The 25,723-nt window shown below is 48.6% G+C and overlaps 9 protein-coding genes across 9 annotated transcripts; 3 read left to right on the top strand and 6 right to left on the bottom strand.

Annotated features, from left to right (window-relative positions):
- Window positions 1–201: 201 nt before the first annotated feature.
- Window positions 202–2,034, bottom strand: BP5553_01050 (uncharacterized protein; the record flags this gene model as incomplete). Its single annotated transcript, XM_032009673.1, has 2 exons — window positions 202–1,418; window positions 1,839–2,034. 2 exons carry the CDS (start codon window positions 2,032–2,034, stop codon window positions 202–204), a joined length of 1,413 nt encoding a protein of 470 aa, XP_031873727.1.
- A 766-nt stretch (window positions 2,035–2,800) lies between these two features.
- Window positions 2,801–3,397, top strand: BP5553_01049 (LSM-containing protein; the record flags this gene model as incomplete). The annotated part of the gene is made up of 3 exons (XM_032009672.1): window positions 2,801–2,879; window positions 2,984–3,109; window positions 3,198–3,397. 3 exons carry the CDS (start codon window positions 2,801–2,803, stop codon window positions 3,395–3,397), a joined length of 405 nt encoding a protein of 134 aa, XP_031873726.1.
- A 585-nt stretch (window positions 3,398–3,982) lies between these two features.
- Window positions 3,983–6,071, bottom strand: BP5553_01048 (PAB-dependent poly(A)-specific ribonuclease subunit PAN3; the record flags this gene model as incomplete). Its single annotated transcript, XM_032009671.1, has 6 exons — window positions 3,983–5,010; window positions 5,061–5,213; window positions 5,260–5,404; window positions 5,452–5,640; window positions 5,748–5,848; window positions 5,894–6,071. The coding sequence occupies 6 exons, from the start codon at window positions 6,069–6,071 to the stop codon at window positions 3,983–3,985; spliced, it is 1,794 nt and encodes a 597-aa protein (XP_031873725.1).
- A 2,476-nt stretch (window positions 6,072–8,547) lies between these two features.
- On the top strand, window positions 8,548–10,186 carry BP5553_01047 (Ubiquitin-like protein; the record flags this gene model as incomplete). The annotated part of the gene is made up of 2 exons (XM_032009670.1): window positions 8,548–8,706; window positions 8,765–10,186. The coding sequence occupies 2 exons, from the start codon at window positions 8,548–8,550 to the stop codon at window positions 10,184–10,186; spliced, it is 1,581 nt and encodes a 526-aa protein (XP_031873724.1).
- A 225-nt stretch (window positions 10,187–10,411) lies between these two features.
- Window positions 10,412–12,577, bottom strand: BP5553_01046 (putative high-affinity methionine permease protein; the record flags this gene model as incomplete). The annotated part of the gene is made up of 1 exon (XM_032009669.1): window positions 10,412–12,577. The coding sequence occupies one exon, from the start codon at window positions 12,575–12,577 to the stop codon at window positions 10,412–10,414; it is 2,166 nt and encodes a 721-aa protein (XP_031873723.1).
- A 971-nt stretch (window positions 12,578–13,548) lies between these two features.
- On the bottom strand, window positions 13,549–15,586 carry BP5553_01045 (Uncharacterized protein; the record flags this gene model as incomplete). Its single annotated transcript, XM_032009668.1, has 3 exons — window positions 13,549–13,876; window positions 13,935–15,310; window positions 15,365–15,586. The coding sequence occupies 3 exons, from the start codon at window positions 15,584–15,586 to the stop codon at window positions 13,549–13,551; spliced, it is 1,926 nt and encodes a 641-aa protein (XP_031873722.1).
- Window positions 15,587–16,094: 508 nt separating this feature from the next.
- BP5553_01044 (putative NIMA-like protein kinase) lies at window positions 16,095–18,398 on the top strand (the record flags this gene model as incomplete). The annotated part of the gene is made up of 3 exons (XM_032009667.1): window positions 16,095–16,134; window positions 16,185–16,643; window positions 16,699–18,398. 3 exons carry the CDS (start codon window positions 16,095–16,097, stop codon window positions 18,396–18,398), a joined length of 2,199 nt encoding a protein of 732 aa, XP_031873721.1.
- Window positions 18,399–19,416: 1,018 nt separating this feature from the next.
- On the bottom strand, window positions 19,417–21,186 carry BP5553_01043 (uncharacterized protein; the record flags this gene model as incomplete). Its single annotated transcript, XM_032009666.1, has 4 exons — window positions 19,417–19,721; window positions 19,906–20,878; window positions 20,944–21,043; window positions 21,113–21,186. 4 exons carry the CDS (start codon window positions 21,184–21,186, stop codon window positions 19,417–19,419), a joined length of 1,452 nt encoding a protein of 483 aa, XP_031873720.1.
- Window positions 21,187–23,190: 2,004 nt separating this feature from the next.
- On the bottom strand, window positions 23,191–25,057 carry BP5553_01042 (MFS multidrug transporter-like protein; the record flags this gene model as incomplete). The annotated part of the gene is made up of 4 exons (XM_032009665.1): window positions 23,191–23,600; window positions 23,685–24,391; window positions 24,443–24,907; window positions 24,960–25,057. 4 exons carry the CDS (start codon window positions 25,055–25,057, stop codon window positions 23,191–23,193), a joined length of 1,680 nt encoding a protein of 559 aa, XP_031873719.1.
- Window positions 25,058–25,723: the final 666 nt, after the last annotated feature.

Below are 25,723 nucleotides of genomic sequence, written 5' to 3'. Positions count from 1 at the left end.
CAGGATTTACCCACCTTCATCTCGCAAAACAGGAGTTTTGAAATGGGTTAAAATATCCATACATTTATCTAGAATCATCTAGCTCGTCAAGTACGCCGATTTGACGGAAGGCAGAGCCAGCCCCAAGCGTCGGATTACCTCGAGAACACCGTACAAGATATCTCAACACCTAATCTATGCGACATGGCATCTAGTGGTTTCTCATTGGTCTCCTGTAGCAGCGGCAGAAGCAATTTGGGTAAGAATGGCATGGTTATCCGATAAGCTGTCCCGTCGTGGGTCCGCATCCAGATGATCCGTATTCTGTAGGCCTATTCGAGTATCGCCGCTGGATTGTGGCATCGCGAATCTGCTCGGCACTCCCTGGATAGACCTAGGGCCCATATCTATCTGCCCATCGACGAAGGAATCTCTATATCCATTCTCTCCTGGCCCTTGCTGCTGGGAGTTTGGTGGTGGTATATGTGGTATATAATCTAATTCCCCTTCTTTGATATCCTTCCAAGAACACTTCGCATGCTTTTTAGTACATGCCGAGCAAGCCGTGAGGTGCTTCGTGCATTCGTATCCCAAGCGGCGACACCTATCACAGGGCGGAAATATACTGTCCCCACGAGCTAATTTCTCGATTTTGGCGGCCATGAGGACTCGGTAATGGCCTTCTGTACCATCATCAGATGTAAATAGGCGTCGAGAATCAGGATTTTGAGCTCCATTGAAAGCATAGTGACTCCCAACAGATTCCGTACTACCTCGAGCCGATTTAGTACGGGAGTGATGGGGCGATGTTGATTGAGATTGATCCCCAGCTAGGAACTGCTCTAGTAGTCGATGTTGCATGATTGCGGCCTCGCCACTGACTTGGTTCGGTGATCTCGTGCCAGGTATTGACACAGGTTGAGGCATTGGAGTTGGCTGAGGAATTGAAACCAATTGATCCGATTTTCTGCCCAGGATTGCTGTTTTCCGCCCTTTGAGATGATAGTTAAGTTGTCTTGCTTTGCTAGCAACGGCATCAGCTTTCTTGATAAGCATTGCGAGCCGTGACTCCAGTATATTCAGGGTGCCCAATTCAGCGGCTTCATCCTCCAGAATGGGCTGGGTCGGGATCATTCGCTCTGGGCCGCCCGACATGATGAGTCTATAGTCATCTTCCGAGATCTCGACCTGACCCCCTTTAATCCAGAAGCGGCAAGTATTGGCACCATGAGCGGAGTGGTTCAAGCTAACCTCTGTGGGATTGGTGCGAGCAAACGTAACAATATCGAGCCATGACGCTGGCGATTGTTCTAAAGCAAAGGAAGTCTGGATGACTTTAATAGGCCCGTCGAATAGCTTTTCGAATGATTTGAGGACTAGCGGACCCGTAAGTTTCGCGCCAAGATTGGCTGCCAAACTCTCATGACGTTGCAGAACACCTAGAAATGTTAACTCGGGACAAGTGTAAGAAACCCTTTGAACGATAAAAAGCGGAACACGAAGGGCAGAGTAGAAAACATCGCTCTCAGCTTTGAAGGAACATCCGGGTCGTAGATCTCCAAGGACAGTGTATAATATTTTAGGATTTTCAAGACATTTTGCAACCAGAAGATGGGTTTAGGCGATAGTGATTAGAGAAAATCTGTCGCATTATACAAAATTATAGTGCAGCACGTGGGGAAGGGAGGAAGAAAGATATCTCTTAGTGATATACCGAGCAAGTATGAGGATAAGAAGAACGAGAAATCCCAATACAACAAGACAGCATGAGCATTAAGAATAACAAATACAGCAAGAATAACAAATCCAGCAAGCATAACAAATTAAGCAAGAATAACAAACAGTAAAGTGCCACACACCTTCGTAGTCCTCAATGATATCCAATACATCGCTAAAAGTCTCCGCGTCTCCCTCCATAAGCCTCAACTTCTCGGATCTTGTCTTGGCCAAGTAATTAATGGCGAGAGGCCCGGGTCTTTGAGCAGCAGCATCCTCTCCAACGGGGCTGCGCTTGCGCTTTAATCGAGCATTATCTGGTTGATTAGGAGACTCCATATCTATTCCACCCTGAGACTCAGTCGAACGATGAGTTCCGCTGAACCAGTGATCTGAGGACACTGTGCTGTCTGGGTTGTTGCTCTTTCGGCCGCCTGTTTTTTCTCTCCTCAATCGATCGCCTACGTTCGTCGCACGCAGAAGCAGCTGAATATCAAGATTCCTGGCCTTCCGCTCCCTTCGGATTGGGTGTTATTGCTCAAACTTCGAGTCCGTGATCTTGTTGAAGCGGAGATGATTGGTATGGAGGATGGGCGGAATTCCACCTTCCGAAATTTTGCCTCGGCCGTGTTAGCTGACTCCTCCTCCCCCGGGCGCGGCGGCGGGATTCCTTTGAGGCGCTTCTAGGCATTGCTACGATCATCGCGAATATTGCTATTTACACCTCATGCCGATATTTCCTGGGCAGGAGAAGCATCCACTAATCTCCATCCACCGCAAGTTATCAAGGCAGCCAGCTCGCTACAACGGTATATATATATATGTCATTCCTTGTTCTCAGCGTTTTAGGAGGCTAGGATATGTTGTATTAACGATTGTATTGCATTGGTTCGTGGTTTTGTTTGATGGGAGTACGAAGTAGATGTGGTAGATATCAATCCCAGGGCGTGGCACGAGGCGACGTTGTGGTTCCATTCGCTAGCCCCAAAACAACTTAGCGCACAAGGGAGCTGCATAGCAGTTCCTGGTATCAACGTCAACTTTCAGCCTCAAGAACCCCTCTACTTTCGATCCAAGCTCTTTCAACACTAACTAATGCGCACTGATGTCCGAACGAGGCCATCAACGCGGCGGTCGCGGAGGCGGTAGAGGTGAATACCGAGGAGGAGGGCGAGGAGGGCGAGGTTTGTCCATTCCAATTACTATACCTTCTTCCTTCCCACCGCCACGCTCTTTTCTTTTCGCCGTAGGACTTGGACAGCAGTGCTAATACATAGCGTCTTCATAGGAGGCCATGGTGAAGGAGGACGCGGCGGTCATGGCGGTGGTGAACGACCCAAGAAAGAGAACATCCTCGATTTGGGGAAGTACATGGACAAGCAGATTACTGTGAAATTTACTGGTGGACGAGAAGGTATTTCCTCACTCTTACGATACGAGGTTGCAGGAAAATCCAGCCCGATAAAGACCAATTACTGATCTCATCTTCGTCGCCTAAACAGTAACCGGAACTCTCAAAGGCTACGACGCACTCATGAACCTCGTCCTGGATGACGTCTCTGAAACCCTCCGTGACGATGAAGGAAATACTTCTTCTCGATCACTTGGGTTAGTTGTTGCGCGTGGAACGCTTCTCGTACTTGTGAGTCCTGTGGATGGTAGTGAGGAGATAGCAAATCCGTTTGTGCAGGCTGAGGAATAAATTGGATGACCGCCGTTGGCCGTTGATGGAACGACGCGGGGCGGGGTGGGGGAGTTGAGCAATTTTCCGGCACATGCTAGGCCTCCTAGCATCATGATATGAACGTACAGGGCGTTGCAATTAGCAAACTAAAATCTCCCTGGCCATGCAATACGCGGAAGATCTGAACCTGGAAGGGCATAAAATAGGCTCCAGATTTGGTGGAGGGGGTTGGTTGCGGTTTAGCTTCTCGGATGAATGATATCACGGGCTTAGAAAACAATTATAGAAATCGAGGCCACTATGCGGGCAGTTCTCCCAGGTCTCCCAGGCCGTTTCCAAGCGGTTTTGAGTCTCGTTTTTATCCATGTAGTGAAAGGTAGTTTGTAAGTGTTTTTATTTCTATGTACAGATCCGAGTCTTTCCTTGTATTGACCGGACTTCCGGCAAGCAAATTTGTATCGATCAGTTATTTCGATCCTAATGAAAGTACCCTCTGGTATCTCGTTCCACAGTTTCTAAATCAAACACATGCCACGAACGTCCTAGTCCCTCCCATTTCAACAATATACCCCATATAACTTCAAACCATCGCTAACACCACCTTTAACGACGAGTTGGCTTCTGTAACTCCGACCATGCCGCATTAACCTGCTTCTTTATCTCACTATATGTGACTACGAAGACACTCTGCTCGTCTCTGCTCGCCAGGCTGATCTTCTCTTGGCTTCCAGCATCTAATTTGTTCAGGCATGCGACCATATGGCCCATGTCGAGGACTGGCCGACCTTCTGCGTTGACCTGATGGAACACATAGTCCCTAAAGAGTTTCAAAATATACCGCTCGCTGGTCTCGCTCCAGTTCACATCTCCTTCATACTCTGGTCTTTCATTTATCGTACCCAGTTTCATGAGGAGCCGGGCGAGGCGACCATTTTCCACCTCTCGGGCAAGTTCAGAGTATAGGGTATCATTGGCGTGAAGACTGCTATCAAATGCGTCAACAACATGGGTGGCGATTCCACTCAGTAGTTCTCCGACGCCTTTAGTTGCAGGTGCTTGGGCGGGGGTAAGAAGCCACACAACCGTGTCACGAAACTCTGAGCTGTAATTACGAGCCAATTGTTCCACCAAAGGCGCAAGATTGGGTGTTGTGGTTACGGAGAGATTATTTGTGGCGATAGATAGTATGAGCTTGCCGAAATGAATAAAATCCTCCTGCTGAAGCTCGGCGAGGGGACGCTGAGCCTCAAATTGTACCACATCAAGGACCGAGCAGGCACCTAATCGTATTCGGCCTTTGTCCGTAACCATGACCTTGCTAGGATCCATACAGCGGACTGCTAGATTTGCAGAGTGGACTGCTTTGACAGCAGAGGCAATTTGCACAATATAGTTCCAGAGTACAGGCTCAGGAACAGTCTGAGAGGCCCGATTCCCGAAGCGACTAGTGTTCGTGAAGTGGTGCTCGACCAAAGTCTTTGAAAGGGGATGATAGTTCGTGACGAAGATGAGTGAGCTATCACCAAAAGCCCGGGTGGTGAAAGCATCGACAACAGAAACGACCCCTCCACAATTGACTCGTCGCCAATCTTTCACAGAGCGGATGGCTCTCTCATTTGTTAGGCGGTATCCTGCCTAACGTAAGCAATTTGGGAGTGGTATTTTAGGCATGTTTTCTTACCTTCCAGCCTTCTCAAACAGTACATGTAGCCATTCTTCATGGAGGTTGCTTTATATACCCAACTTGGGTATCCAAACACAGTGGCACTTTTCCTATGGCTGGTATCCAGAGCCACCAAGGTATGATAAGTATCGAGGTTTGGGAGTTGCGAGTCTAGAATTGTCAGAATTTGGACGACATGGGGATAGGACGATCATACTCGGCATGACCTGCAAAGTTGCTTCGGCCTTCTTTTGCAAATCTTCTCGCAGCGCTTCTGGCATGAAGAAATCATGTGCGTGCTTTTGATAAGCCAGCAGATCTTCTCTGTGAGGACCAATTGGAGCATATAGATGATATTGGAGCTACAGAGGTTAGTCATGAGGTATGAAAAGGGTGTTATAGACCTTACAGGCTGAGTAGGGGCAGCAAATGCACTGGATGTTTGGAAATATGCGGCCCCATTGCTTGCCATGTTGGCACTCTCATCAATGTAAGGGTTATACTGCGGCGTCGTAGGTAGCGTTTGTGCTACGCCGGGCATCTGGAATGGATCGTAAGCGACATGGGACTCTGATCCAGATCCATCTGTGGGAAGAACCTATTAATAGGTCAGCGGCCGCGCTACATCACGTCGTTTGTCGAACGGGATCGGCTTTCACGAAATCAATAATCCGTGGCCACCGAAAGCAAAGTACATCTACCTACTGGTTCAGACACGTCATAGTTTTGAGGTGTAAATTCTCTTATTTGGGCTGGATTGAAGCCGGCAGGTGGGTGTTCACTTTGAGGATTAGGAGTGACGGTGCCTGTAATTTGTTAGACGCGTTTAAAGCGGAAGTCGGGATGGCTACCGCTTGAGAGCCCTCGAGGGGTGAAAGGAGCAGCGTTGGCAGCTTGAGAAGATATTGCTGAGGTTTTGTTTGGTACTGGCAATGTTGCCGGCATAAAAGATGGCGAATCGACATTGAGGGTCTTCTTTCTAATAGTCGAGTTAGTATTTGGAGTTTTGGGTTCTTGGTGCCGCGCCATCGGCTGGCGAGGAGAGATGTTCAAGTAAGGAGGACGTTTAGTTTCCCTAATAGACCAGAAGTGGATCCTTGACGCCTGTGATCTTCCCCGAAACGGAGGGCAGCTTGGCCTGGCGGACCAGAACACTTCGACGTTTGAAAATGCGGGGGTAATCTGTAGGCTTGAGTGCAGGCGGTGGAGGCTGCGGTGAAGGCGCGCAGTGGTAGAACGGGTACTTTCATAGCGAGCGCAAGCTGAGATCTCTGGTTGCAACGCGAGTGTACTTAGCGACAGAGCGGTCAGGGTTGATATCGGGGCTCTTGAGCAGCAGAGGCGAGGCTGCTGGCGCTCTCGTGGATCTCCTTTGCGGCACACCCTTGGCTTGATTATACCCCTTGGCTCGTAGGGTGTAGAACGACTTGGTAAATATCGATATGAGCATGGTGGTGGCCGGATGAGGCGAAATGGTTTTGGTAGGATGAGGAAAACCACGTCTAACTTTATATAGGGGAATATCGATATCTCGGGTCTGACTCCATGTTTCACCGCGTCTCGACCACACGAACAAGCACCACCTAGGAGGCCCCAAAACCATTGCCTTCACACAAGAAACCCGACAGACCATCAATGAATTGAAACCCGACAGGCCATTGTCTTTGAAGCGGTTCGATTGGTGAGAAGGATGCGTCTGAACATGCCGAGACGGCTTCCAAGGTCTAGGGAGCATGGAAATTGTCTCTGTGTCGCTGGCGGACTAGCTTTTGATATATATACCGTCTATGGCTTCATCGAGGACCACCCAAGACACCGAAGGTAGCGAGGCAGGCAACAAAATTCAGATCACCACCAGGTTTCGTCGTGTACATCTCGCGCAAGCTGCCCACCAGAGGATTTGGAGGCTCAAGTTGACCAATAGCGAGAATATTTCCATGGGCGCTGGTCCCAACTGTGCATAGCATTGGGATTCCGAATCCAGCCCCGAGGCACAGCGCGTATCCAGCCAGCGAGCAGCCAATTGATTCGAGTCGAAGCTTCCCAGATCGATCCTTGATCCTTATGGCATCCGGTTGTAGGGCTCCATGATAAGAATGAAATATGGCACACTTACAATTCTGTTTGGGAAGGATGCGTCTTATTAGGATCATGATTGAATGCGCAACCCTGATCCTCATACCGGCAATGGCCATATATCAGCACATTCCTGCATAGTGTATCCTTCGCATTTTCTATAAGCTAAAGATCAGCCCCTTTCCCAGTATGTATGTGTGTGTATATGTATATATATGAAGCAGTCTTCCCACGCAGCGGCCGAATGTCGGGTTTACGCACCTCGTCCCTTTGGTCGTGGGGAGCTGGCGGGCTTCCGCAGCTCTGGAGAGTTGAACCTTGCGGTTGCCATCGCGTATTGTGTTTATCGTCTTCGCAGCTCAACTATCTGCCGCACCCCGAGAACACGTTACGGAGCCTGGTTGCCAGTTAGCAGAGTCCGCGTCTGAAGCTGATAGCGCCGCCAGCGTCAATGGTAATTGCATCTGGCTATGCAGGAAGACGAATGGCAGCTGCCAACACGCGGGGGAATGCGTTGGCAGAACGAAGCTAATCTAGTTGAAGACGAGCTGCTATACGTAGATAGTAGATAGGCAGGTACATACTTGATTCTGGCTAACATTTCTCAGGATGCAGTTGTTACAGCGAGGAGAAGCACCCATCGAGCTATGGGCCCGGTTTCAACCTCAGACAGATCTGTTTTGGTTGGGCGGGTTTTCAAACCAAGGGCGACACGAGTGGTGGGAAGGAGATGTTGGAGCTATGAGGCATCGAAGAGGGAGAAAGAGAGGGAGAGAGAGACAGAGAGGTTGGTTGGAGTAGAATGACAATTACGCGGGGCCGTCGACGGGCTGAGAGCCTCAGCTCGCCTCGCCCCAAGCCAGCTGCTTCGTACATAAAGGTACCTTTAGCTAATAAGGTGCATATTAATACCCTACGTACTACGTCCTAGCTAGCTACGACTAGGTAGTAGTACAATACAACTGTAGTACAATAATAATCGGCCAGTCAGTACTATTATACTATAGCGCTGCCACCGTCGCCGCCGGGCAGCTGCAGAATTGCAGGTGCAGCCCGGCGGTCGGTATTTGCAGTGCAGGGCGAGGCTTCGGCCACATCATTGCTTCGTACAATACTACGTACACTAAACACTTTCATACTTACCAGTATTGTATAACGCTCCAATATCAACATCAACATCAACATCAACATCAACATCAACATCAACATCAACATCAACATCAACATCAACATCAACATCAACATCAACGTGAATAATAGACTACTACACCTCCGCATCCACCTTCTCTTCATATCTGCATTGCCTTTGGCACAGCTCTCCCTTTCTCTCATGTCTTCATAACCAGCATCCGAACCATCTTTGGGACAGCTTGTGCAGGGAGGGCGAGAGAGAGAGACGGACAGATAAATAAACGCATACAGCGCGAGCATGGCGTCAATAGAAGCTGATACGACTGCCACTGCTGGTGTCGATATCAACGATCTGTCTGAGGTGCAACAGCTCGCGCTACAGCAGTATACGTCTGTGACAAACCAAGATGCCCAAGCTGCCATACCATTGCTGCGGAGATCCCAGTGGAATGTCGAGGTACGTAATGCCGGCGACAAGATTGTCTCGTGGAGTCGTGGACTGAACATAGCGTCAGATTGCAGTAACCAAGTTCTTCGATGGCGAAGGCCCGGATCTCGTTGCGGAGGCGCTCGCAGCACAAAACGCTCCACCACCACCGCGAGCTGCCAGACGAGAGAATCTCCAGCACAGCCTGCTTCGGCCGAGTTTGAATCCCCCGACGAGACAGCCACACCCTGATGCTGCCCCCCGAATAGTTCCCCAGCCTGCCGATCAGGTCATCCCTCGGCCATCGCTCCTCCTGGCCATCCTCTTCACACCATTCCGAGTCCTATATAAGATTTTCTCTCTTCCTCTCAACCTATTCGCCTACCTCTTCCCGTTCCTCCCCATCTTCCGCCGCGATGCGGCCGCTGGAGCATTAAGACGAGCAAACACGAGTGGCCGACGGCCGCTCTCGCCGGCTGATACAGCTCAGCGGGTCCAGCGTGAGTTCTCAGAAGAGTACGGGGAGAATGAGCTTCCCTGGAGTGGGTTCGGCTACGCAACGTCCCTAGACTACACAAAGAGGGAACACGGCTTTCTGCTTGTTGTTCTACTCTCCCCGGAGCATGATGATACGTTGACCTTCTGCCGTGATGTCCTCATGAATCCAGATGTTAATCAGTTTATTAAAGACCCAAACCACATGATTAGGTTATGGGTTGGTGATGTCCGCGATGCAGAGGCTTATCAAGTTTCCACCGCATTAAAATGCAATAAATTCCCCTTCACGGCCCTTATATGCAACACCCCCGAGGTGAACAGCACAACAATATCTGTCGTCTCGCGTATTGTAGGTCCGATGGATCCAAACACGTATCTCGCAAAGTTACGGACCGCACATGCAGCACGAACGGAGGCACTGGAACAAGGGAGGGCTGCGCGCGCATTCCAGAACGCTGAGAGAAACCTCCGACAGGAGCAAGATTCTGCGTATGAGCGAAGCTTAGCGCAAGATAGGGAACGGGCAAGGTTGAGGAGGGAAGCAGAAGCTGCTGCTGAAGAAGCCGAGAGGAGGAAGAAAGAGGAAGAGGGGAACGCCGCCCTCCTCGCTGCTAATAAAGAACAGTGGCGGAAATGGCGAGCTGCGCAGATCGCTCCCGAACCAAGCGCTGATGAAAAGGATGTGGTGAGGATCGCGTTGAAGATGCCTGAAGCTGCAAGAGTTATGAGGCGATTCCGGGCTTCTGATCCAATTGATGAGCTGTATGCTTTCGTGGAGTGCTATGACCATGTCAAGGAAGGCTCGAGTGGTGAGAAAGCCCCCGAGAAGCCAGAGGCGTATGTACACAACTATAACTTCCAGATTGTCTCAACGTTACCGAGGGTAGTGTATGACGTTGAACAGGGAGGAAGTATCGGGGAGAAAGTAGGGAGGAGCGGAAACCTCATTGTCGAGCAGATTACGGATGATGACGATGAAGATGATAACGAGGGAGAGGGCTATGGGCAATAGGAAGATAACCTCCTTAAGTCCTTGTTTAAATAAAATCACTACCTGGGAGCATGCCCTGCGTACAATTAATATCAACTTGAATACATCCCCAATTCTTCATTATATGATATTGGTAATTTACATCTGATATATGGTATCACTAGTTTCCCTGACGCCCCCAGTATGCCATCCGACAAGTAGTATAAACAGAGACAGACTTCGTTATCCGATCTCTAGAAGGTATATTTATGACGATCCACTCTCTTTGGGATTCGCCGAGTGAGGTATTGGACACCCACATGGGGCCCGTTTCCTTATTCCGGAGGCCTCATCTAAGTCCTCGTCGAGAATTGATTCCGCCAGTCGATCCTCATCACCATCCTCACCTCCATTAAACTCAAAATTCATCATAGGCACATCCTCACCACCCGAATCCCGCTTCTGGTGACCTCGCAACCAAGACCTTCCTCCCGCCAAACCACCACAGACCCTCGGCTTGATCTTACTCCACCACACCCAATACAAGACCCCAAGGCCCAAAATCCCCAAACCAGTAGAGGGATATGCATACCACTTAAATCTCTCACCACCACCCAAACCCTCCCGCCCTTCGACGCCCCCGTTAGGTTTGATCCACGGCAATACAAGCAAGAGCACATTACTCGCCGCGAACACGGCGGTGTATATCTTTTTGGATTCGTACCCTTCGTGACCTTTCCAGTTTTCTGAGGGGTTGAGCTGGAGGTAAAGAAGACCGACGGAGATGGAGACCGAGATCACCGAGACAGGGTAGCCGCCGATGTCCACCAGGAAGTTGTAAATCTCGCCGGGTGGGGGAAGGATGATGACGAGAATGGAGACAAGCCAGTGAAGGATGAGGCCTGGGGTGGCATCTTCTTCTTGTAGCTGGTCTTTCTCGTTGGAAGAAGAACCAGTTTTCCCCAGAATGCTGGAAAGGGAGATCGAGTGTTTGAAGAACCGCGAGAAGGGAAGGAGACCGTCCCGTCCTAGTTCCATATTGACGCAAGCTTGGGCAAAGGACGTCGCCGCAATGTTTCCAAATGCAGATATAATGATGAATAAGGGTAGGATGTTACCCCCTACTTGCTCACCAAAGATATTCCGGAAGAAATAACCTGCAATTAGAACCCCGCTGCTCCGGAAATCTTCGCGCGATACAACGGCAAAATAAGCAATGTTGGCCAAGATGTATGCAGCTGATACTAGTAACAGCGCAATTGGCGCGGCCCGTTTCAAAGTAGGGATTGGATTTCGGACTGAAGAGAGGACCTGGTTCGCTGTGCTGTAACCGCGAAAGCAGTAGAGAATTTTGAGGAGGGCCGTGGCGTAGTCATGTGGTTGTGTAGATGACCCTTCGAAGAGATTGGAAAAGTTCCTTTGGGCTGTCGTAAGATGTCCATCACCCTCTGAGAGTGATGAATAACTATCTGGCCTGAGACGCCGAGCAGTCAAAGCCAAAGGCGAGTATTCAGAGCCCACGCCCATGATGATCCCCGCGACCCCAGAGAGGATTACAATCACGAGGATTGCCATCTTGCCGACGCCGAGGATATTGATTATGCGCAGCCCAAGCTTTTTATACCGGGCGTGAATGAAACATATAAGAGTGATGACGGCCACTGCCACACTCCGAACATTCCAGCGATTGACTTCTATTTGCAGTGCGTACATGACATACTCGCCTAGAACGATGCAATTCGGGGTGCTAAAGCCCAAAAGTACAACGTATGACATAAACATGCAAGTAGCTAGCATATGAGGCTTCCTGAAAATGCGTTCCAGATATATTCGCTCGCCGCCTGAGCGTGGAATAGCTGTCCCAAGATCAAGATATACCGCCAAACCACAAAAGGAGATGGCGGAACCAAGTATCCATAGTGTAATCGAGGCACCAACGGAGCCGACAGAGTTGAAGATTGAGCTTGGAATAGAGTATATCCCTACTCCGATCGTCTTTCCAAGAATTATGTTGATGGCGGAAAAAGTACCAAGCTTCCCAGATGAGGATGGTGGGTTGTAGTTTGGCGTGAGAGGTAAGGTATTGGTGCTGTATGGTGACACTAGTGTGGTACTGGAAGAAAGCTGGTCATCGTCATTATATTTAGGGGAGTATATGCTTGAATGAGATTTTCTGGGTGACGCTATCGGAAAGGACCGGGGTGTGCTAAGATATGTCGAGCTATTGAATGTAGCATAACGTGATTCTGCTGTATTGAGAAAGAGACCATTAGGCCCGGAGGCAACTTCGTTTTTGTGTGTTGGCCGGCCTGGCCGCCGGGGGTTAATTGGAGAACGGCAACTGACATCGACGAAGCTATTGCGTAAAGGAGACGAAACAGTAGAAATGGCGCCACCTATGGACAACGGTCTTGATGAAGAGGACCTTGGCATTTGGACGAAGAAGGAGAGAATGGGCACGTGTGGGATATCAATGCCTCGCCCGTCATTGGATGCTGGAGAGGAGTGTTTAATCGTGGTTTGACAGTCAATGCAAGCCACAGTGAGCTGATTCTTCAAGGGAGAAGGTGAGTGAATGGAGAAGAGCCAAGAAATGTGGTGTGGGAATTTTGAGGAGATAAGAGAGAATTGTTGAAGTGATGAGACAAGGAGGCGTTGATACTAACAACCGGAGTCTACGGATCGACATGAGAGAGAAACTTGAAAACCTTTACCTACCTATCCCGCCGGCCGGGAGCCTCGTGTCGACATTCCTATCTTGACCTAACTTGGAGGAAGAGGAGCACAGAAAAGATAGAAAAAGCAGGCCGGTCTTTGGTGATTGGCTGTCGTCCCCGAATTATCACGTCTGTGAAACCAAGACGGTGCAGGATGCTAGGACACCCAACTCCGATCCGCCTAGCTGGCTCGCAAGAAGTCCAAGAGATACGAAGTACACATACCCAAGTTTAACCTTCGAGCCATGGTACTGGAGGCGATCTCGTGGATGCCTGTATGGAACGCCAAGCTCTAACACTATCCTGTCACAGCCTGAAACAAACTCGCCTGCGGCGGATCTGGGGATGAGAGTCCGGGATATGGGTGATTGTGAGCCCGTGCAGAACCATCAATTCTCACGACGACCACGCAAAACTGCGACGTGCTGAATATATGGAGCCATGAGGTTTCAATAGGAATAAACAATAGCTGGGGAAAACGCCTTGGCTCCTTGGCCCGTCTGGAATGGAAGGCCAAGCCGATCAGCCCTGTCTGTTATAGCATCACATGGTAATCTTGCTACCAACCTACCTACCTATACCTACATAGGGAATTGGGCGTTCGTTTGGCGGTGATTTGTCGAACGTCAGGAGCTCTGTTGCAACTTGCAGGACAGACTAATGTCATCCTATAAATGTTCGTCTTCTCTACGCATCTAATTTTAATCTTTCTAATAAGTCATCGATCTTTCGGAGCAAGACTTGGTAATTAATTGCGTCCGCTACAAATTCATCATCCGCCATCTTGCCATCTAGAGTTTTGATGGGATTGGCAATCGGATCAGCTGCGTTGTCAGGGACGACGGAGGTCGTTGTCTGAGGAGTGTTCATATTGACGGTCCCATGTTTCTCATTTGCATTATTAGGTACGGCCTGCGTAGCTCCGTCGGTGATTTCTCCTCCTTCTTGGCCCATGACTTCGAGGCCGGTATCCTCGAAACGCAGCCGGAAACGGTCAGACAAGTAGTATCGGATACTGAATTGGAATGTCATCAACACAGCAATCAGGGAATATTTTATGGGAGCTGACTTACTCATCAAGCAGCTCGATGGTATCCGTCTCCTGCCGTTTTTCAATTCGGGAGGCACTCTCCTTAATCAGTTCCTCAAACTCTTCCTCGTCGATATAGTCCTCAAGTCGATAAGCAAGATAGCGCGCACTGAATTCCTCGAGACGCTGAACCTTGAGATCCCAGCCTGCTCGGATTACATCGTATATATTTATGGGCTCCACTTCAGGCTCATCCACACTATCTTTATGGGTTCGATCACCAAGACCCGTTGGTCCGTTTCCAACAGTGCTAATGACAATTGCGGCCTTGTTTTTCAGCTTCTCAATCAAAAGCATATCTGCGGCGAAAAGAACCCCGATTGCTAGCTCAATAGGAATATCCGCATTTTCTGTGTATAAAAAGTCCAAAACGATCTCTAATATCGCCGGCGAGCAATCAACAGTTACCATCTTAAGATATTCTGTAAGCTGAGCTTCTTGAAATTGTGAACCAAACATTGTTTGGAAGTATTCGGATCTCAGCAACATAGCTCGATGAACTGGAAATAGAACGGACTTCTTTGGGCTTTTAGACACCGATGGAGATCGAGAGGCGGCTGCAGGACCAATCGGGATACCACTAGATGGAGCCGAGGTGTTTCGCTCTTCGGAATTTTCTTCCTCGGATCTTCCATCATCTGGAACGTCCTCATCAGCTCGGAGTAGAACATCCGCGAATATGGCATTATCTCGAGTCCATTTAACTTCTGGAGCCTTGGCAGTGTCCACAGTGAGTTTGTGCTTTAAAACATTTTCCTGGTACCATTTCTCAATATGATCCCTTCCTCGTGTGACTTCATCCTGATGCCGTTGACGTGCTATCCGCCTGTCGCTTCCAGATAATATTCCTTCCCACAAGGACTCGATTTCCAAGTCCTTACTAACTTTGTCGATGCCCTTGAAAACCTCCTCCTCCGTCACAAACGAATGGCCACTCAATCCAAGATCCGACGGCACCTCTCCGAGGTATAAATATCGAAAAGCAACATGAAATGCCTCGGGTGATATTGTACTAGAGAGTTTCCAAGTTGTGGTTTCGGGGGCCGCAGCGAGTCGTTTCGAGAAGTATGGTGAGCGAGCTGAAAGTATAAACTTATGTAGATCCCAAGACTCGGAGGACGCAGTCAAACGGATATCTGAAGTTTTGGGAGATTCACGAGTGAGCAAAGAGGTAACATGCGAGGCAAGAGGCTGTAATGGGTCGGTACTTTTCGAGTAGTCGTACTGTAGAAGAAGGTTGCGGATTCGGTTGTTTAACGCATTGTAAATGCAGCGCTCGCCTTGGAAAGTATCTCGTTCGCAAAGCGCTCCTGATTCTAACAGGAGTTGGATAACCTCATAGTGCCCGCAGAGTGAAGCCTAGTTAATGTAAGTGGTCTGTCTAAGTATGTAGATGACAGCGGCAAGGCCTACCAAGATCAATGGTGTATAATCAAACACATCGCTGGCATTTATGCTGGCTCCACTGGCGATTGCTTCCTGGCAGGCCTTCAAATCACCAATTCGGCACGCATGGCATAGCTTCTGAAATTCCGGACTGAGATCAAGTGGGCTGTCGTCTCTCAGTAGTCCATCCCCGATCAACTGGTGCTCGTCCTTGAGTTGAACTTCGAGTTCGTCCTTGCGAAGAATCATTTTGAGTAATGCGCCGACCAGCTCCTAGACCTAGACTTGGACCTAAACTTGAATTTGAACGTGAACACTTGAACTATCCAAAATCGAACTGAAGAGAGGGCAACGCAAGCTGCAGAGCGTACTTCGCACTGATTGTGGGGTGGCAATCCATCACATATAAGTCGTTATCGGTGTTAGTTGGACGGCGATAAAACCCATCCCCATCCCTGCAGTGCACTATAAAAGCCGAAGAAATGCCATACGCCCAGACCCGCCACCCTGGCACTCGGCAGCGGGCGGTCAAGCGCGTTGCTATGGCAATACTTTCCCCCGTTACAACTGTAAACATCAACGGTCGTCTCCGTGAACACGCCAAATCAACGGCAAAACTCGACAACTCGACCAATTCGACGACATTCTCACGGACAACCACAGCCCGGATACATTCGCTCATGGAATTGCCAGTCACTATATTTTGCTAACGAACTTTACTACGACCAAAACAGGCTGTCCGGCACAGTGGGAGACAATGTCTGAAGGAGATAAGTATGATATCTTGGAGAAGATAGGTACGCATCTCATGCATTTAATTTCAACTATGGCGGCTAACAATACCTAGGGCATGGCTCCTTTGGAATTATTAGAAAGGTCCGGAGGAAGCAGGATGGTCAAGTTCTATGTCGCAAGGAAATCAACTACCTACGCATGTCGCAGAAAGAACGGGAGCAGCTACATGCTGAGTTCGCTATCCTATCATCACTACGGCATCCGAACATAGTGGGCTACTACCACCGAGAGCACTTGAAGTCGACTCAAGATCTCCACCTCTACATGGAGTATTGCGGGAATGGAGACCTAGGCCGAGTCATCAAGGACCTTCAAGCCAAAAAACAATATGCCGAAGAGGGCTTTGTGTGGAGCATGTTCTCTCAACTGGTGACCGCCCTTTATAGATGCCACTATGGTGTTGACCCGCCAGAAGTTGGGAGCAATGTCATGGGCTTGGGTAACTCTGCGAAGCCACGTCAACCTGCCGGCAATGTTATGATTCTGCATCGCGATTTGAAGCCAGAAAATGGTAAGCCTGCTATTTGCCACGGAGTGTCATTGATACAGGTCTAATAAATGTATAGTTTTCTTGGGAGAGGATAACTCCGTCAAGCTTGGCGATTTTGGGCTCTCCAAAATTATGCAATCGCATGACTTTGCCTCTACCTACGTTGGTACACCATTCTATATGTCTCCGGAGATTTGCGCTGCAGAGAGATACACTCTGAAGTCCGATATATGGTCGCTAGGATGTATTATCTATGAACTCTGCGCCAGAGAACCGCCTTTCAATGCGAAATCCCATTTCCAGCTTGTCCAGAAGATCAAGGAAGGGAAAGTTGCACCATTGCCCCAAGTTTACTCTCCAGAGTTGAACGCCGTCATCAAAGATTGCCTTAAGGTCAATCCAGACAGACGCCCGGATACTGTAACGCTACTTAATCTCCCCGTTGTCAAGCTCATGAGGAAGGAGAAGGAGGTGGTCGAGTTGGGTAGGATGCTGAGGAACAAAGAGGAGGTAGCTTCGCGCCGATTGAATGAGGCTGAAGAACGACTTCGCAAATCTGAATCTGAGAAGACGGCAATGCGCTTAGAGATCGAGGCCTCTCTCCGAAGGGAGTGGGAAGTTAAGGCGCAGCTAGAGATCAATCGTCTCGTCCAGCAAGAGATCGAGAAGTTACAAAAGAAGTTCGACTATGAGGTGCAAGAACGGGTTGATTCCGAATTACAGAAGCGCTCCAGTACAGAAAGTGCCAAGGCAACATCGATCAAAGACTTCTCTGGATCAAATTCGCACCCTCAAAATGACATCCAATTCTCATCTGTCGGCACTAGTGGAGATGGCGATTTCCCTTCCTCGACAGACTTGACCGATCTGTCACTTGACTCCCCAGAACCCTCAAAGGGCCTCAAGAAGAGCACCCGAACTCCATTCGGGCGAGCTCAGACTATGTTCGCCGGAACCCCGATGGACATTGAAATGGGCGAGCCATCCCCAATATCAATCGCCTCGCTTTCTCTCTCCCCACGTCGCAATGGGGCGGCCAAGGCCCCCAATGGTGGGCGCAATATCTTTGCGGCGGCAGCTGGGGCTGAAGCCCGTTGGCAACCATCACTTATCAATTCAGATGATTCGGATGATGATGATGTGCCACCTCATCCGTCACCAACGAGGCAAAAGTCTGCCAAAAATCCTTTCAAACCTAGCGGTGCTCGACCGGCCCTGATCTCTCAAAGGACTGTACCAGCTCACAAACCGTCCCAGCTTAACATATTTAATGCTGCAAAGGTCAACTCAACGCCAACCTTGCCGTCGCTGTCAAGCGCGCCCGATTTGCGGCCACAAGCCAGCAGTGCCGCACTCAAGGAGCGGAGCTCATCACCCAACCGGAGACTATCCAAGATTCCTTCATCCACAAACTTGCACTCTCATGACAACCGACCAACATCTCCCACAAGAAAAAGTAGCTTAACCAAGGGGAAGAATACCGGAGGGGATGATCTCAACAAGATAGCAACAAAAAATAATATGATCAAAGCTGGTAGTGGTGGAAATCTCGCACCCAAGGGCAGGACATTGGTCGAGTTGGCGCAAGCACGAGCAGGCGGAAGACCAGTCGACGAAGGCAACCGAAGCCCGGAACCAAAGGGGCGAGCATTCGCAGCACGGATGACTGACAAGGTAGCGGCCAGAGATCAAGAAATTCCAGTGTGGGATCCGGAGCGAGACGAGATGCCGAGTCCATTCTTGGTCCGAACTCGCGCTCCAGTCAGGAGACTGTGATGGGTGATGATAGGGACGAGCTAAATGTTGGGGATGAGGGGAGTACCTAGGTATAGGTCGACTATTAGGATATTTTCGCACACAAGCGCAGAACATGCGGCCTATTTTTCATTTGTATGCATGCATGGCAGGATGGGTGGTTGAACGATGCACTGGCGGTGCTTCGTGGCGTTTGGGTATGGGCATAGGGTAATCATCCTTCATTGATTCATGTACTCTACTACACGCAGGAAGGAGTTAGACATGTTAAATGTTGTGGAGCGAACTTTAGGAAAGTGTCTTTTGGGGCAAACCTGGAGTCAATGATAATTGGAAACAATAAAACTACCTCTACTTACTTGCCTTTTCTACCTCCAGTTCCTCCCCCTAGTAACGCACATCTCGTAACTAATCTAACTAGCCTATAGCTTCTCAAAACCAAATCTGGAGAAGCTAAAAAGGAGTAATCGTTAACCGAGGATAACTTGTTGTTTGCTTCCTATTTATCAAGTTGAAGACTAGTCTTAAAAATTTAAGTTAAAAGATAGTTGTGAAGCTCACGAAATAATAATAGTAACCCGCTAGAGTATAGAAAGGAAATGAAATGCTGCATATCGTTATTTTAAATACCTTTGAATAACTATGGTCTAATGCTTGCATTTGGCTGGGGAAACGCAGCTAATACTTACCGATTCTCCTTGGGTGTCAAATCTAGGAGGATCACTGCGGAAGTGCAAGGAACTCGTTTAAGATGCTGTTAGAGGATCTTATATCTGATAGGAGCTTGTGCAACAATGCTTTAGGAAACAGCCACTATGTTCAAGGTGCTCGAGGGAACTGGAGTCGCTAAACTCTCATATTGTGGGAAGTCTATGTATTTATCAGGATATGACATTAGATTTGGTAAAGCTCACAAGTTGTTGCATTTAAGTTTGCCATTGCTTTCAGATGTATAAAGGTTTCTACATGTTACTATCTGCCCGAGCCCACGAGCCAGCGAAGGGAACGCCTAACACCAACTCCTTTAATATGAACGTGCTCAGTAATCATCATCATTATCATCATCAGGATTAATGCCTCTCCTCTCCTCAAATTGCATGAAAAGTGAAGATCCGTCTGCACCTTCGCTGCCCATGGCTTCCTTCCACTGCTCCTCAACATTCTCCAAAATGCGGTCATCAAAAGCGAGGTCACAGGGCGAACTAATATCCTCTTGTTGATCATAATAGAGAGTATAAAGTAATCGGGCATCGCTGCACTCGGTCGACTTAATGAGGGAGGACAAAGCGGCATCAAGGATGGGTTTACTAGTAGCTGAATACAGCGTAGTAGCATAGAGAACACCTAGAATGCCGTTAGCTATACTGATATTTCCAAGTAAATGAATAAACAGAAGACATAAGTAGCATCATCAGACTGTCAGAGGTTGTTATCTTCAAGGTAATTCAGACAATGTAGATAAGTATTCGTAAGTTGAATCATCATGTAATGCAAGGAAAAACGCCACAAAAAATAGATATATACTAACATTGACCTGCTGGGCATTCTCCTGTTTCACTGGAGTGCACCATGACGTAGACTGGACAGTCCTGAGTAGCTTCTTCAAGGTGAAGAGTTCCTGATGGAAATACCACGACAGAGACCGCAGCAAGAGGAGATCCCTCAGTGGAGTTCACGAAAAGAGAAGACAGGGTGGACGAAACGACAGCGATAGTCTTCGAGACCATCCTGGAATTGGAGCCGTTGGCAGAACCCGAATGGGGAATATAATGTTTCGTTCCCACCGTTTCCCCATTCGAGAGTTCAATCCTCCATCGTTCTTTATCCCTGTCGTCAACGGCGTTGGTAACACCTGTGCCAAGAACATAAACACCGCCTCCAACAGCTCCTGCTCGGCAGGCGACCTGTGCTATCTCTGCACCGCCGCCCCACTTAGGTATCACAGCTCCAAACCCTGGCCCGAAAACACCGATAGATGTAAGGTGACGAGAAATTCGTGGAAGAGCCCATTTGACAATGGTTCGACCAGGAGTATCCAGTGATAAAGTCAAGGCTGTGATGATGCTTTGAAGATGTGGTGGGAGCTGGAACCTAGAAGACAGGAAGTCTTGCAGGCTGCATTCGCTGTCGGCTTCCCACAACTCCGGCTGGTTCTCGAAATCCACCACGAATTTCAAAAATTTCATCAAGCTCCGTTTAGCTCTGTTGTCGATCCCTTGATCCCGAAAGATGTCTTCTCGCCCATTGGGGAGTCGCTTCAACAGTGGAGGCCCTTCTCCATTGTATATCCACCAGTTCCCGACAGCCTGGAACTCAAGTTGGCGGTAGACCTTGGATGATACAAGTTGGCCAAGGAGCTTTGACTTCGTGTAGATGATTTGTGGTGAGAGAGTCAAAGTGTATGCTCGTGAGAAGGATAACTTGTTCGACTGGCTCGAGGTGTCTGCATCGTCTTTCCACAGTGTGACATTTTGAAATGTTCCTGTACTGGAATCTGGATGCTGTCAGGCTCGGTAACAGCAAGTTAAGAAGGCAAGGAGGACCAACCCTTTCTAAGCCTGCCTACCCATTCATCAACCTCCTGTAAGCTGAAAGCAGCCTCCGCACCGCCATAGTATTCATTGTGGTCGACGTGAAGAATCTTCTTGTCAGAGCGGGACAGGGCTCTTTAGGTAGAGCTATGTCAGTCAGATTTGACTCATATGCTTCGAGATGGAGACGGGAGGAAGGCTCACAAGGCCAGCAGCGAATGCTGCAGTCCAGTCCCGGATATCACGACATCCCATTTTGTGTCGCTCAAGGATTCCATATTCGAAAATCGAAAGGAAAGGAGTGTGCGGGTGGAGGAAAGATTGGAAGTTAAAATAGTCTGCTTTGACCCTCACGCTAATCCATAAAGAGCAAGCCTCAATACGCGAGCCTGGCGGCTTGAAAAAGGACCGTCGACGCGAAATCTCTTCAATCTTCAACCGTCCGACCAGTTTCGCAGCTCTGCCTTCCCACACAGAGTTGGGTTGTAAGAGGAGCCTTTCATTAGGCCTCCTTTGTTGGACGGTAGACGAACTATGCGTCCTGTATCTACTGCTCTGGAATCCCTGATCTGAAAGAAGCGGTTCGTAATGGATGGTACACTACCTTTCATCGCATTTGCTCCGTACTAGCACGGAACTGTGGATTGTTTTAGACTCTTCGAGGAAGCTGTTGGAGGAGGCTCTAGGTTCGAGTTCGAGTTCGAGGAAGGCAGTTGGAACGTCTCTACTGGCACGAGACGAGGAAAATGTTCGCTTCATGACCTTGGAGCCTGCAACTTCTTTTTCCAAACCGCCTTTCATGGACTCACGTTTAAATACTTCAATATATATATATACATATCTTCCTAGAAACATATTATAACATGCACTAGCACAGCCGGTTTCCTTGTTCCGCATGCCAGTGGTTTTGTTTCAAGTACCTTCATTTGATACCAGTTGTTTATTCTATCAATCGAGTCTTTCAATTTCAACCCTCTTTTCATGCCCCTCTGGGGCTGGCAGTTATGCTTCGGGCGGAAACATTAGGATATAAGCTTACCTATGTTAATTGTACTGTTTGCTGTATATTGTAGCTAGGCTTTAGTCTGATTCCAGGATGTCTCGAGATATGCGGAGAATTGTCCCCATGAACAATACACCGTCAACTCGTAGCACAAAGTTCGAAATCGGTGGATCTGCCCTCCACAAAATTGCTCTATTAATCTCTCTCTCATTTAATCTCCTGTTTCCTAAGCTCCAAAGTTTGGTTTTGTTGCATGTCGCACTTTGCGGCCGGCGGCCGCACAGCGCCGCCATCAGTCTGTTTCAGTACATATTGCTGTTTGTACCATAATGTTGCCGCTCCTGGCACCTAGGATGTCTCCAATGTACCGTGAATCCCGTCAATGACCTCGGCCAACCCGTCCAGCTCCGGGCGCCCGAGCTACTTGTTAGGGGCTGATTGGGACGTGCCGACCGACTGGTGAAATCTTGGTGCCGTTGTTCTACGGTCTTCCGCGCCATCAACATGTCACTGGTCGGTTTCCTTTGAAATAGGCAATGAAAGCTAAATAAGAATATCCTAGAGGTTGTCGAAATCTTTAGCTTATTCTCGAAGGCTCCTCTGGGAATGGGTAACCAGGTGATCGTAATGAAACACTTCGACCATGTTGGGCAAATCAAGAATTACTTTCTATGAACAGTCCAGCACCATCTTCAGACGTTTTTATAGCGGATCACCCTAAGGAGCCTAGGGAGGGATTCGTGTAAATCTCCCCTTGCTCTCATGAGAATCGATTCCAAGGTCAACTTCAAACTATGAAACTCCTGAGGTGGCCGTGACTAGCCGCGGTATTAATCCGTAATATACCAATCAAATCAAATCAACTCAACACCAGTGTAGCTTCGAGGAAATATATTTTAAACATGGGAGCTTCTTCTGTGCCGCTTTCGTATTCTTCGTTCCTCTTAATCTAGGTGTGAAACTTGAGTTAAATTGTTACTAAATCCCTTTGTTAAGCCCTGTGTAATCACTTGTGCTTTACATAATACCCTATGCCTCAACACATTTAACTCTTAATTTATATAACTGTCACTGTAACATCATTTCTAATGGGCACGTTTAGCAGACTTAAGTGAATCTCTTTACTCTACAGTTGATATTAAATTATGTACTTGCTTTAGCAAACAACTAGATACAGATTCAATATCCCTTTACGTAAAAGACTCCCCCTTAAATGCCCGATTCGACTATACATGATGTTCATAGATCTCGTAAGACAATTCCTCTATCGAAGCACTTATCATGAAGCCACCTTTCCCTTCTCACTCACTTCGTCAGCATCAATCCTCGCCCTTGTAAGGCCCTCCTTCTCAAGCCTCTCCCTTTCCTCCCTAGCCTGCTCCTCCCTCCTAATATGAAAATCCACCGGTCTTCTCTGCCACGTCATAAAAGTGGCCAACGCCCCTGCTCCGGCAAGAGCAGCACAAACCTTCAATGACAGGCTAAAAGAATCCGAGTACGCCTTCCTAACGGCAAATAATTGCTCCGGGGTCATATTCTTTGCGGAATCTTGCAATGAGGCTAGTTGTTGCTCCGTAATGATGCCGGAGAGGTCGCGCCGTTGGGTGACGCTCTGGATTGCGGTTGCTGCGGCTATGCCAATGCTGCCGCCGAGGACGCGGACTTGTGCTATAATGCCTTGGGCTACGGCTGGTGCGGGGATGGGGAGTTAGTGCAAGTTTAGATATAGATAGAAATGGCTTCCGCGGGGGAGAGAAGGGGTGGGTTTCTTACTATTATCCCTGAGCTCACACTCCAAAGCCCCGCCCAGCGAGACAGTCGACACAGTAAGCCCAAAGCCCAAGCCCATAAACACTTGGAACCCGTACATCTTCGGTTCTATCTCAAGCACATTATCCAATGTTGAAAGTGTAGCGGCACCGATCACCATCAACAGAGATCCTATTAGAAGTGTAGGGAATATATAACTCTTCCGAGTGTTGATGATGCCCGCCAGCGTGCTGGCGACGGCAACAGATCCGATCATGGGTAAAAGGGCCACGCCAGCTATGAGCTGCGATTTATCGTTCACGACCTGTAAACGGAGAGGGAGGGTATAGATGATGAGGAAGTAGGGGAAGCCACCTAACAAAGTCGTTAATACGTAGCCCATGTAGACACGACGCTTCATCAGACGCAGCGGGAACATAGTGGCGAATGAGTCTTCCCAAAATCGAGATACTAGGATTTCCCAGATGAAAAGTGCAATGTAACATAAACAACCGATTGTGAGGGGTGCAATGAAGAGGGCTGTATGCCAGCTATCAGGTTGGAGGCCGGCCCCTTGGAATGAGAAGACGACGAGGACCGAGGCTGCTATGATTAGGAGTGCGCCGATGACGTCGAGTTCTCGGATTGAGCGTAGTGGAATATGGCGTATTTGATGTGGTTTCGGCCAGGCGATAATAAACAGTATAAGGGGGCCAATACCCATCGGAGCGCTAGGGCCATTGTCAGTATATGTTTAGATGAATATGTCAAGTCAAGCTTACTTGATCCAAAATATCCACCGCCAGGTAGTATAATGAGTTATAATTCCACCAAGAACAGGACCTAGAATACCAGCTATAGCTACCACTGCCCCTGCCATGGCCCCAATCATTTGAACCTTGCTCGGCGGGAGAATCTCAGGGAAAATGACGAAGGTCAATGAGTAGAGGCCGGATCCGCCAATCCCTTGCAATACTCGGCACACAATGAGTTGGTTGAGAGTTTGAGCAAATCCACACCCAAGAGAAAAGGCAAAGAAGATCAAGAACGCTGCAATGTAGGCGTTCCGCCTTCCTGTGATATCTGCTAGTCTTGCAAAAATGACTGCACATCCTAGGTAGGCCAAAGTGTAGGCTAGAGCAACCCAGTTAATTTGGTTAAAGGACTTCAAGTCCGCTCCGATTGTATATAAAGCTGTAGCGACGATTGTTGTATCGAGGAGAGATATGAATAAACCAAAGGCGAGACTGGCGAAGCATATCAGTATTGGACTTCATCAAGCAACTATTTTTTACCAACCTAAAACCAATACATATTAATCGCCATTGAGGAAGGACTGGATCATCTGAGAGAGTCGAATGGCTGTGGGCCATTTCCCCCTCCTCTACCATTGTCATCGGGTCGATTTTGGGACGGTTCGGCGGAGCTGTTTTCTCCATGACAACAAAAATAAACGAATAAATGCCTCCTTGAGGTCCTTAAACATAGCAGCGATATACAGAATGACTTTAGAACAGACAGAGGACTCAATATACATCAAGGGAAAGGGCTAGAAGTCGGGCCAATGATTTCCTACGACCGTACTGTTCGGCGAAGGTCTTAGGGTTGCGCCGACTTTTGGAGCTATAACTTGGCTATCGGCCGTAAACCCCTACGACATCAAGCATCGTTTCATACCTGGGTGAAAACTTCACTAGCGGCGCAGAGAGATATACAAAAATTATGGATAAGAAAGAAATTACCCCCTCTCGAGTCTGCAGGTTCGATAAATACGATCTCAACCCCCCTCGTAAGTCGTTACGTTCACGTTGAGATGAACCGGCGGCGATGCCTGCAGCTTGCAGTTGGCGGATAAAAGGGGCCTCCCAGGTACATCAAGCCTCGCGCGAAGCGATGTGGACGGGTAGCCGAGTATTATTAGTAACGCTCCAACACCGTTACTGATGCTCAAGCTCGTAATGCGACCCTCCCTCGCCATGGGGGAGTAGGTAGTCGTTCACATGCGCCAAAAACATTATATTACTCCGGATGAGGATGGTCCTCCATTAGCCAATAGTAGTATT

This window comes from Venustampulla echinocandica, assembly GCF_003357145.1.
Source record: "Venustampulla echinocandica strain BP 5553 chromosome Unknown scaffold_0, whole genome shotgun sequence".
NCBI classification, from domain to species: Eukaryota; Fungi; Ascomycota; class Leotiomycetes; order Helotiales; family Pleuroascaceae; genus Venustampulla; species Venustampulla echinocandica.
The sequence above is the reverse complement of the archived record's forward strand: the minus strand, read 5'-3'. Positions and strand labels throughout refer to the sequence as shown.